Source organism: Centropristis striata, chromosome 3 (genome assembly GCF_030273125.1).
Source record: "Centropristis striata isolate RG_2023a ecotype Rhode Island chromosome 3, C.striata_1.0, whole genome shotgun sequence".
Taxonomy (NCBI): domain Eukaryota; kingdom Metazoa; phylum Chordata; class Actinopteri; order Perciformes; family Serranidae; genus Centropristis; species Centropristis striata.
In genome coordinates this window covers 45,061,244-45,074,270 of record NC_081519.1, presented here as the reverse complement: position 1 = coordinate 45,074,270, position 13,027 = coordinate 45,061,244, and the positions used below count along the sequence as shown (strand labels likewise).

General features: G+C 38.4%; 1 protein-coding gene across 2 annotated transcripts in view; it reads right to left on the bottom strand.

Annotated features, from left to right (window-relative positions):
• The window catches only part of LOC131968840 (plasma membrane calcium-transporting ATPase 1-like), a 91,314-nt gene that overhangs the window by 32,117 nt on the left and 46,170 nt on the right, over nt 1-13,027 (bottom strand). For both annotated transcript variants that reach the window (XM_059329884.1, XM_059329883.1), the window contains exons 7-10: nt 7,267-7,449; nt 2,896-3,110; nt 1,785-2,027; nt 109-350 (exon numbers count right to left, since the gene is read on the bottom strand). In XM_059329884.1, coding sequence (XP_059185867.1) covers nt 109-350; nt 1,785-2,027; nt 2,896-3,110; nt 7,267-7,449 — 883 coding nt within the window. The remainder of the gene's footprint in view (nt 1-108; nt 351-1,784; nt 2,028-2,895; nt 3,111-7,266; nt 7,450-13,027) is intronic.

The following is a 13,027-nucleotide window of genomic DNA, read 5'->3' as shown; positions in this document are numbered from 1 at the left end:
AGAGAGAGAGAGAGAGGTTAGGAAATAAGAAATAACATCCATCCATTGCTTCATCCATCCATCACTCCATCCATCCATCATCCATCCATATGATGGAGGTGTATTTACTTCCTGAGGACGATCTCTGAGGCTCCTTTGCTGTACATGCGGAAGCCTCCGTCGGCGTTCTTCAGCACCGTGCTCATGGACTTGCGGGAGGAGTTGAAGGTGTAGACCTTGTAGAGTTTGTCTTCAGGGATCTCCTCTCTGATTGGCTGGTAGTCCCTCTTCAGGTCCAGCACCATGCCCAGCAGAGCGCACTCCGTCTTGTTGCCCACGTGGCGAGGAAGACCGCCTTCCTTCTCCGGAGGCTGAGGAGGGAAAACAGAGAGACGGCTTCAGTTGGTTCTGATTATAATGAACGTTAGTTTAATGTCACAAAAATATGAAATCAGAAAAGTTCATGCTGTAAAAAAACATGTCTAAAAACCAGATCAAACAGTAAATATGAGGGAAATGATCTTGCTGCATGGACAGATAATTTACCTTGACAAGATTTATTAAATTAAGATTATTAAATCTAGAAAGAAGAACACGTCTAAATCTAAAAATTTTTTTATCTTGGTAAGAACCAAAAAATCATCAGGTCACTCTGCTCGGGCCAGTTCATCACTGCTTTAATTTATCTCTTTTGTACATTTTTTGACCAAAAAAAGACACAAAAAAGACACAAAAAGACGTAAAATGACCAAAAAAAGACTTAAAAGACAAAAAAAAAACACCCCAAAAAAGACAAAAAGTTTTTCTTATTTCTAGATTTAATAATCTTAATTTAATAAATCTTGTCAAGGTAAATTATCTGTCCATGCAGCAAGATCATTTCCCTCAGATTTCCTGTTTGATCTGGTTTTTAAACACCTTTTTATCAGTGCAGAAGTGAACCTGGAGTCCTGACAGCTGGTTTGATTTTCTGATCTAAAATAGATGATTTCAGAGCTCAGAGGATAATTTCTCTCTGTTCTCTGGGTTTGTTTTCAGACTATTGAACTCTCTGATGAATTACTGTTGCAGACAGCAGATTACATCAGCTCGAGCTACTTTACATTCATTTAATGTTCACTTTCACTGTTTATAATTATAGCTAAGCAAACAATCAACTGTGGCGCTCTTTGAAAACGTCTCTGCACCGAGTCAACAACGTCTGTTTGGTTTAGGAAATTGACATTTTGATGTCAGGTGTGTAGCAGCAAATCTGAGCTCTGTTGGTTGGATCTAATGAGTTTATAGTGACACGTTGCAAAGAAACATGCAACTTAAAGGAGCAGTGAGTGAGAATTAGGAGCTCTATTTGCAGAAATGGAATGCAATAATCATAATTATGTTTTCATTAGTCAAAAAAAAAATTAGCCAGAAAAACAGAAAAAAATTACCACGAAAAACAGAAAAATAGTCAGAAAAACTGAAAAAATGAGTAAAAATAAACTGAAAAAAATCACTTGGGAAAACAGGAAAAAAATTACCATGAAAAACAGAAAAAAATTGACTGAAAAACAGAATAAAATTAGTCAGAAAAAGAGAAACAAATTACTCAGAAAAACAGAAAAAAAAATAAAAAAACTAGTCAGAAAAACAGAAAAAAAACTGTCCTTAAAATAATAAATGACATCTTAAAACCAGATAAATGAAAGCTGCCAGCAGTGATGAACTGGCCGAGCAGAGTGACCTGATGATTATTTGGTTCTTACCAAGATTAAAAAAAACTTTATATTTATACATAAGATAGATAATCTGGCTGAAGGTCTCACCAGGATCTTGGTGGTGTACGCAGAGTTGATGGAGATGCTGTTGACCATAATCTCCAGAGTCTCTGCCTTGATGGCGTCGGGTTCGGGGATGGTTTTGTAGTGTGTGTCGCCAACGTACGCCTGCACCACCGTCATCCGGTTCATGGTCAGCGTGCCCGTCTTGTCGGAGCAGATGGCCGTGGCGTTGCCCATCGTCTCACAGGCGTCCAGGTGACGCACCAGGTTGTTGTCCTTCATCATTTTCTAACATATGGAGAACAAGTTTACAGGTGAGTTTAGACATCAAGTCAAGAATAGAGCTGCACAATTAATCTAATTTTAATTGTGATCACAATTTTGGCCGCCCACGATTAAATTAACCTGATCGTCGGTGATATTTCCATTTTAAAATGCGTCTCTCCTGCAGATCTAATCAACACTTTCTACACCAGTAGTCCACCAACCACCAGGGGGCGGGCCGTGTTTCTCCCCTGTAAACAGCCTGGTTGCTGATTGGATAGAACGCTAAGCAGGAAGTGATGTAGTACTCGACGCCACAACAACACATGCCATTTGTAAAAGCTGGTGAAGCAATGTCGCCAACTTAGCAACTTTGTTGCTATATTTAGCAACTTTTCAGACCCCCTTAGAGACTATTTTTTAAAGAAAGCGACTGGAGACAAATCCAGAGACTTTTTCTGGTGTTATTGGAGACTTTTGGAGACTCGTTCTTACTCTTCTTAACGAGCCGCGGGGGCTGGAGGCTCTTCTTAACGAGCCGCGGGGGGCCGGAGGCTCTTCTTAACGAGCCGCGGGGGCAGGAGGCTCTTCTTAGCGAGCCGCGGGGGCAGGAGGCTCGTTAAGAAGAGTAAGAACGAGTCAAATCGGCACAGTCCTCCTGCAGCAGTTAGCTCTGTAGCAGTACAGTGTGTATGTGCTAACAGGCTAACAGTTAGCTCTGTAGCAGTACAGTGTGTATGTGCTAACAGGCTAACAGTTAGCTCTGTAGCAGTACAGTGTGTATGTGCTAACAGGCTAACAGTTAGCTCTGTAGCAGTACAGTGTGTATGTGCTAACAGGCTAACAACAGCCCTAAATAACACCATCCTACGTTTCCCATGATGCCGCTCACCTTGACGGAGTAGGCCAGGGAGATGGTGACGGCGAGCGGCAGCCCCTCGGGGACGGCCACCACCAGCACCGTCACGCCGATGATGAAGAACTTGACGAAGTACTGGATGTAGATGGGCGTGCACTGGGCCTCCCAGGACCGGCCCTGGATCCCGAAGGTGTCGATGACGAAGTACAGGATGAGGATGATGACGGTCACGGCCGACATGATCAGACCTGCAGACAGAGTTACAGTTACAGACTCATCACGGCCAAGAGGATTACATCATGTTATTATCATATCACTCATAGCATGTCCAGGTTTTAGTAACATACATCCAAACATACTCCAATAAAACTAAATAACTAAAAATGTGTTTTTATTGTTTGGGGTATGTAAAAAGTTTGCCTACAAGAATCAAGGTTAGTTTAGTTTGGGATTTTTCATTAGTTTTAGTTTGATTTCGTTGTGTTTTTTGTTTTCAAATCTAGTTAGTTTGAATGAGTTTTTAGAGTGAGTTTGCTAGTTTTATTTAGTTTTTATTTTTTGTAGAATGCTTAGTTTTAGTTTAGTTTTTATTAGTTTTAGTATATTTTTATTACTTGTAGTTTAGTTTTTATTAGTTTGAGTTTAGTTTTTATTAGTTGTAGTTTAGTTTTTATTAGTTTTAGTTTAGTTTTTATTAGTTGTAGTTTAGTTTTTATTAGTTTAGTTTAGTTTTTATTAGTTGTAGTTTAGTTTTTATTAGTTGTAGTTTAGTTTTTATTAGCTGTAGTTTAGTTTTTATTAGTTGTAGTTGTTTTGTAATGGGGTATTTGTTGGGTGCCAGATTCACAATAGGTAACAATAAATGTTTATTTATTTCCTTTGTCTGATCCATCTCAGCCCCAATAACTTTATTAAGTCATAAAACCAGATAGATGAAATAGATTTCATATCAACCAAAAAGGTTTACGGATGAAAAAAGTTGACAAGGACGAAAACTAAGGACATTTTCACTATAATTAGGGACCGAGCACTGAAAGTTTTGGAACTTCAAATATAAACATAGGATACAAATATGAACATATAAAAAGGTAAAATTTAAATAATAAAACTATTAAAAAAAAGTCCAATAAAACATGCATATTTATAGACGTTTTTTTCCTTGTTAGCTGCAACTCTTCAAAACAAACTGTGTGAAATTACCTCAACGCTCAAATATTACCATGAAATTAAAACTATCGTATCTTTGGTTTTACATGATCTAGGAATGTCAATGTTGAATGATTTTTTGTTAAACGTCACATGATCACAGAGCCCAGAGGGTTAATGTTTGACTTGAACTCTTTAATGTTTGACTTGATTGACAGCTGAACGCCATGTGTGAATATCTATCTGGGTAGTTAAACACGCTGTAATAACAGTCGTTGTGGTTAAACAGCAGCCACACTTGGACTCGTTGGAACATGTTGCCAGTTTTATGTTGCTGAACCAACTTGTCTTCTGTCAACATTAGTTTAAGCACATAATGAACAAACATGCATGTAAAAACTCAGGTTGGAGCTAGAAACAGCAATTTTATTATTATTTTATTATTCTGTCTCGTGTTCTTTAAAGATAATCTTTTCCAGAGGACCCTGGTAAACTGCTTCTATCACTCAATGGAAACAAAACGTTTTATTGGTTTCTGTTGTAGCGAGGTGACATCAAAACAAAGTGAATATATTGAAGGAAAGCTGAAGCAGTTCATTGTACAATTCAAACAAATATTACTGTAATAAATATTTGCCTGTAAGTCAGATAACCATCGGACAGGGCCGGCTCTAGCCATAGGCGACATATGCGGTCGCCTAGAGCGCCATCTGCTGGAGGGCCACCAGTCACCCTCAAGGGAGAAAAATAAAAAAAACAATAATAATTTTGGATGCCCATTGTCACCGTCGCTTCGTGTTCTGTCTTGAAAATAATAAATATTAACAAAATAAAGAAACAGATCAACAATGATATTTTCTCACTTGTGGTGCTGAGTCATGTGACGTGTGGTCATTGCCTTGCCCCCCTTTAGACGGTCAGATCCCCCCCTTTAGACAGTCAGATCGCCCCCCCTTTAGACGGCCAGATCGGCCCCCTTTAGACGGTCAGACCCCCCCCCCCCTTTAGACGGTCAGATCACCCCCCCCCCCCCCCCCCCTTAGACAGTCAGATCGCCCCCCTTTAGACGGTCCGATCGCCCCCCCTTTAGACGGCCAGATCGGCCCCCTTTAGACGGTCAGACCCCCCCCCCCCTTTAGACAGTCAGATCGCCCCCCTTTAGACGGTCAGATCGCCCCCCCTTTAGACGGTCAGATCAGCCCCCCCCCCCCCTTTAGACCGTCAGATCGGCCCCCCTTTAGACGGTCAGATCGGTCCCCCTTTAGACGGTCAGATCCTGTCTCAGAGGTCAGGTCCAGTGACACGTTATGTTTTGATAAATCTTCCAGATGAAACACCGTCAAAGCTCTCTGGTGCTCAGTATCCAAAGAGAAGAAAAGAGGAGGAGAAGAAGTCCCAATCTTTTTTTAAATGCCGTTTTGTGTGAAGACGTTTCATTTGTATTAGCTTGCTAGCTAGGTTGAAATTGTCTCTCATCTCCAGCTGGGCTTCTTTGAGAATTGACTTGTCAGTTAATAATTCTAGAGACAGACAGTTGTATTATATAGCTGGTTGGCACCATGGACAAACACAAACAGGAGTCCCCTCCATGAAACAGCAAGCGGAGCTGTTCAACACCAATGGATCTGGTCTATAGGGCCCCAGATGGGCTAGAGCCGGCCCTGCCATCAGAAACCAGTGAGACGAGGTGTGTTTTTCTGCTTCACCTCTCCTGTCACTCACTTCCTGTCAAAGTGTTTTGGCCCAAATTATATTTCTGTAGTTGATAAGTGAAGCGACCAGCCTGTCCTCAAAGCCCCTCAGAGTATTAAGGTCAATTGAAATGACACAGAAAATACCTTCAATTCCGGGATGAGTCATGTTCCCAATAAAACATCCATCCAATAAGACTGAGTGGTTCAGACCCTCATCACTTTATGCTGTTAACCCTCGAGGCTCCTTAGGGACCAAACGTGTACGTTCAGCTAATTTTATGTTTTTGATTCTCAATATATCGGTCAGTTTAAAGGATAAGTGTATGAAACTTGGCCAGGGTTTGTTTTTTATTATAATTTTAAAAATTCCAAAATTCCTCTTTTGCAAGTTGTATAGAAGAGGAGATACACATGACACTCACACTTTGACCCTTAGGGCCCGTTTTGGTCCCATTGACTCCCATTGTAAACACATATTTTTGATACTCTGTAATCCTGACATAATATAATGCTTTTCCCATGAATACCTAATAAATCTAAGCCTCTCCCTTCAAAATACATGGACAACAGGTTTTAGGTGTGATGACCCCCTCCAACCACCAGGGGCAGCAGAGATAAATCACATATAGTTTCAATGGTTCTCTTATCTTGTAAAATGCAGGCAATGAAAAGGTTAACACCATAAAAATGTTCTTGGTGTGTTGGGATTGATATAAAGAAGTTATCAATTATTGACCTAGTCAATGCTGTAAGACCTCACCCCAAATATTCCAGTTTGCACCTTATTTTTTAAAATATTGCATATTTTGTTATTTTGCCCCTTGAGAAAATCAGGGGTTATTATGACAAAAAGGGCATTAAAACATAAATAAAACAAAATAAAATAAATAAAAATGTATATCTATGTTAGGTCTGATGCTGCTAAAAGGTTTGATGCAGTGAAAGTGAAAAAAAAAATTAATATATCACATTTTACGACACTTGTATGAGAGGGACCGTTTAGGGACCTTAAGGTGTGAAGTGTGAGGTGATTTTAAAGAGGCCTCGAGGGTTAAAGGAACAGTCGCACATTTCTGGAAATCCTTTGTCTTCTGCAGTGGGACGAGTTAAAGACGAGTTAAATGAAGACTAACAGCAGGTGAAACTGTTTCACACCTGTTTCATTTGTATTATTGTACCATTTACTCGTGAACATCCTTAAAACAAGCAGCCAGATGGAAATATTTGTAGCTGTAACAAGAAAAGTTCACTAGTTTTTAGTCTGACTTTGCTGGCTTCAAGAAATTTGAATTATTATTCAATTATTATTATTATTATTATTAATTCAAGAATATTTTCAACATATTGAGAAAATAGGTCACGTGTATTTCATTAGAATCAAGAAAAAGTTACTTGTTATCAGTCAGAATAAACTAATTCTAAGGTATTTGTGGTTCATTGAGATTAGATATTTTTGCTGGTTTTGGAAAGTCTTGACAAGACACATTTTCTTGTTCCATTGGCAGATAATTTAAGTTAATTTAATACGTTTTTAAAGTGTTTTTGCAGTGTGTGTGCTCCTCACCAGCCTTCCCGATCTGAACAGCCAGTCTGGTCAGTTTTCCCTGCAGCACCGACTTCTCCTTCTTGGTGACGTTGACCTTCTTCACAGGTTTCACCTCCTCCTTCTCCTCCTTCTCCTCCGACTCGGCTGCCTCGTCGCTCTTCAGCGGCTGGATCTCCAGAGCGATGCCGTCCTGGGTCTTGGCTGGGAGGGGGAGGGTTAAAAAAGGGGAGGTGGGAGAGGAGGAGGAGAGGAGGAGGGAGGGAGTGATGAAATATGGTGAAAGAGGGAGATGGAGGGGTTGACAAAAGGTGAATGAATTAAATCAATAAATAATAATAATAAATCACAAACAGAAGGAGGAGGAGGAAGAGGAGGAGGAGGAGGAGGAGGAGGAAGAGGAGCAGGAGGAGGAGGAGTGGTTGGGGGATGAAGGGCAGAGAAGCAGAGGAAACGTTACAGATTCAGTCTGAAGGGAAAGTTTCAAACGACGGCACGACTTTATTCTTTTCTTTTTTTCTCAGAGATCAGAAACAAAACTTCTGATTCTTTATTATCAACTTTAATATCATCTCTAGTAACAAGGTGACCTTTGACCTTTAGGACCTTTAGTCTGAATCAGAGAAGAGAATTTATCAATTTATGATCACAGAACATTCATGAGAAGAAAGAAACGGATCCAGAGAGCAGCAGACAGAACAGAGGACACACACACACACACACACACACACACACACACACACACACACATATACACACACACACACACACACACACACACACACACACACACACACACACACACACACACATATACACACACACACACACACACACACACACACACACAGATAAAAAGGTGTTTAAAAAACAGATAAAACAGTAAATCTGAGGGAAATGATCTTGCTGCATGGACAGATAATTTACCTTGACAAGATTGATTAGTAAGATGATTAAATCTAGAAATAAGCATGTTGAACACTTAAAATAATAAAGTATGTACCTTATATGGTTCACTTGGTCTGTGGTATGTCCCCATAATTTACCTTTAAAGATAACTGGGTCTGGGTTCTTCTGGGTTAAGATGATTAAATTGCCCTACAGCCAGTAGCTGTAGAAGGTCTGTGCTCTTAATGCTCGTCGTGTTACCTTATAAAGTTAAAGTATTCCTGCAGACTGCAGCTGTCAGCTCAAAGCTACAAACATGAAGCATGTTAACATAAATGGTGCCCCGCGTGAGGCATAGCCTGCTCATTCTGGCCATGAAGGCCAACTGTTCTATTGGCTGTTACCGTCGTTTTATTGATTTTATTGTCTTATGGTATTGAGATCAACCTGCCAAAGGAACTAAAGATGGACTTTAACATAAATGGTGCCCCGTGTGAGGCACAGTACAGTTGGCAATCGTTCAGAATTGTGCATTATTAATATCAGCATATTAATTTTTGCTCCACACCCAAAAAATATTTTATTCCTTCAATCACTACTAAATATTAATATGGTCATTTGATTATAATTATATTCATAATTATTAATCAATGTTCCAAATTGATAGTTTGGTACCTTTATGAGACTGATTTAGATGAATTGGCTATATTTTTCTGTTTTACAGATGGTGCCCCAACGAGCTATGACTTATACTGCTATCAAGTCATATCATTTCTTATAATTAACAAGAACAAGATAAATTAAAGCTGCCAGCAGTGATGAACTGGCCCGAGCAGAGTGACCTGATGATTATTTGGTTCTTACCAAGATAAAAAAAAAACTTTAGATTTAGAAGTGTTAGATGATTTATCTTGTTTTAAGAGTTCATTTCTTATTTTAAGTGTTCAACATGCTTATTTCTAGATTTAATAATCTTAATTTCAGAAATCTTGTCAAGGTAAATTATCTGTCCATGCAGCAAGATCATTTCCCTCAGATTTACTGTTTTATCTGGTTTTGAGACACCTTTTAGCAGTGACACAGTGTTTGTGTGAGATCAGAGCTCAGGTTTTGGAGCTGCTCTGGTTTCTGGTTTCACGTCCTGCTCCTCATTTGCATAAACAAACTGTGTATTTGCATTTCACTTCATCGGCTGATCCTGTTTGGACCGGACGACTGAAACGTGGAGCTGTTTTTGATCTGTTTGATCTCCGCTGACACTGAACTCAGCTCCATCTGCTGCTGTTTGTTTGTCATATTTCCATACCAAAGAAATGTGAGAATGTAAACAGATGAACGCTGATCCGACACGCTAACGTTTGATCTGCTTGTTTGTTCTCAAGTGAAACAACTGAGCTGACAACACTGACTGGAGCCGGGAGGTTTATTAACATGGATCCATCAGATCAATCTGTTATTGTCTCTTTTAATCTGTTGGAGAGTCAACATCACTTCTGAACCAACGATACCAACAGATCATGGACATAAAGCAGCTGGAGATTCCTGGATGACTTTTAGGGAGAAACTTCACGTGTTCGATGCAAAACTCTGCATTGTAAACAAAAATCTCTTTCATTTACGATAAAATCCCGGCAGCTGTGGTTGCCAGAACTTTACCGTAATAAATACGGTGCAACTTTTTCTAATATTACGGTAAAATGATATTAGCACTGTTGATTTCACGTTTAAGATTGACATTTTATTCCATATTTTACTGTATAAATAAAACGTTTTTCCATCAAAAGAAACGCTGTTCTGTCATATAATTGACAAGATATTGATTTATAAATGCTGCATACATTAAACCATTAAATATTACAGTATATTTCTGTTAGAGGTATGGTGTTTAGTACATTTAACAGTGAGAAAAAGTGTTTTTACAATAAAAGTAAAGGCAAAAATGATGGCTCATATATATATTACAGTATATTTTTGCAACAAACACAGTGCCAGATTATTTTACAGTGAAGTAATTTATTTAAAGAAAAAAAACTGTAAAAACTACTGTTTTGTCTGATATAAACATTTACAGTGTTTCATTGTTACTGAAACTGAATTAACTCATTTAACTTCACCGTGAAAAATACAGTGAGTGGATTTTCTATTGCAAATTTAAATGTAAATCTCAGAAAAAAATGTTATTTAAACTGAATATTCCTGCTTTTTTTCAGAGTAGTTGGTATTTCTCTATTAATTTTACATACGTTTTTACAAATATTATATATAGTACTATTCCTCGATTTACGTTAATACACAATTTTTAATTTTACACCTTATTTCTAATGCAACTTGACAGCGTTTTACTGTAATTTCTACAATCATTTTTTACGGTGTACAGCGCAGGTTGTTTCGAATCTGTTGTGAAATTCATAGAAAATAAAAAAAACTGATGTATTAAACGTGTGTTAGAGAGCAGCTGGAGATTCCTGGATGACCTTTAGGGAGAAACTTCACAAAAAATCTCTTTAATTTACAGTAAAAAAAACTGTTTTTCACCCTAAAATCTCCAGACATTTTTTACAGTGTATACAGGTTTGTCCTCCTAAAGCTCCCTGTCTGGTGTCCGGCTCACTGAGAGTCTCATCAGACAGAGTTTCTGGACCTGGACACGACATTTGGACACTCTGAATGTGGAGATGAGTCGCTGTCAAACCAGGAAGCTGTGGAGCTTTATGCACATGGTCCACTCTGAAGACAAGCCACAACATAGAACTAACTGACACAGCGTCACACGAACAGGACTGAGACCCACTGACCAACCACAGGACTGGAAACAGGCGCAGCACTGAACCATGGGAGAGCGCACGGCGGGCAGGGGGGAGGGGAGGAGGACGGGAAAAAAAAGAAAGCAAGTCAACAAACAGAAAGGATCACCCCAGAAAAACAAAAAAACGACAGCGATGCAGAACCACGACAGAGAGAAACAGCAGGAGGAGGAAGAGGAGGAGGCTCAGAGCTGTGGAGGAGGCTGCAGGAGACTTCAGCACGACAGAGAAAACACCAGAGAAGAAGAAGAAGAAGAAGAAGAAGAACAGTGATTACAAGACAACATGAAGTCCTGAGCAACACCCTGCAAGGAGGCAACAGAGAGAGAGATGAGAGGAGTCAAAAAGGCCAAAAGAAAAGAAACGGAGGATCCACAAACAGAACAGACGACAGCCCACAGCCCACTAATACTGCAAGGGTGCAACTCCCACACACACTGACAGCCGCGCTGCAGCAGGAAAAACACCATCAGCACGGCTCTACGTCCGGGTCGCTTTGCTTTAATCTACACTGATACAAAGGTGTTTAAAAACCAGATCAAACAGTAAATCTGAGGGAAATGATCTTGCTGCATGGACAGATAATTTACCTTGACAAGATTTCTTAAATGAAGATTATTAAATCTAGAAATAAGCATGTTGAACACTTAGAATAAGAAATTAACTCTTAAAACAAGATGTTAAAATAAGGTCAATTTGTCTCTTTTTTGGTAATTTTATGTCTTTTTTGGTCATACTATGTCTTTTTTGGTCAATTTGTGTCTTTTTTTGGTCATTTTATGTCTTTTTTGGTCAATTTGTCTCTTTTTTTGGTAATTTTATGTCTTTTTGGTAATTTTATGTCTTTTTTGGTCAATTTGTGTCTTTTTTTGGTCATTTTATGTCTTTTTTGGTCAATTTGTGTCTTTTTTTGGTCATTTTATGTCTTCTAAATCTAGAAATAAGCATGTTGAACGCTGAACGCTTTTTTTGGTATTTTGTCTTTGTTTTTGTGTCGTTATTGTGTCTTTATTTTGGTCTTTTTGTGTCTTTTTACATCTTCTTTGGGTCACAAAGCGACCAAAAAAGACAAAAAAATGTACAAAAGAGATAAAATTAAAGCAGTGATGAACTGGCCCGAGCAGAGTGACCTGACGATTTTTTGGTTCTTACCAAGATAAAAAAACAAACTTTAGATTTAGAAGTGTTAGATCATTTATCTGGTTTTAAAACTTAATTTCTTATTTTAAGTGTTCAACATGCTTATTTCTAGATTTAATAATCTTAATTTAATAAATCTTGTCAAGGTAAATTATCTGTCCATGCAGCAAGATCATTTCCCTCAGATTTACTGTTTGATCTGGTTTTTAGATCTTTTTTGCAGTGAACTGTGTCAACAGATAGTCACATTCACCAGAATATCATTAAATGTGTGATGGGAAAACATTTTAAATCCTCCACTGATTATTTGTTCCTTTGGGCTAAACTCGACACCTCCCAGCTGCAGATGTTTCACATTAAAAGCCTTCCAGCAGCTCAGCCTTTTCCTGGAAGGCTTTTAATGTGAAACATCTGCAGGAAGTTTTATTGATGCTTATTTACAGTGACAGTTATTAAAAAAGCAACAACAACAAGGCAAAAAAAAAAAGGTAAAGGAGAAGCTAAAGTCTCGATAAATCAGTATAATTTAAATCCCACACCAGTAAATCCATCAGAATCATTTCACCACTAGTTTATATTAACTTTGTTTTTCTCCAGAGGCTTTTACTTTGTTAATTTGTTACTTTGTTGAGTTTCTTCCTGAACAGATGTTTCCCTTTATGTATTTCAGCTTCTGAAAAGCATTTAAATTTCTCCTTAAGCTTCAACAATTAGCCAATTTATAAACTCGACAATTTACAGACGATTCACTGGTTTATTGTTTAGTTCTTGTACGTCTCTTTGAAAAGGTTTTAACTTCCAGAACATTATTACAGCAGCTCATACTGGAGGGAGCAGGAGGTCATATTTCGATACTCAATTTTAATATCTTTATTTAAGGTTTCAGGAATGGCTTATTTCAATACGTCCACTATCAAATAATAATAACATATTTTACTCTATTATTCTAT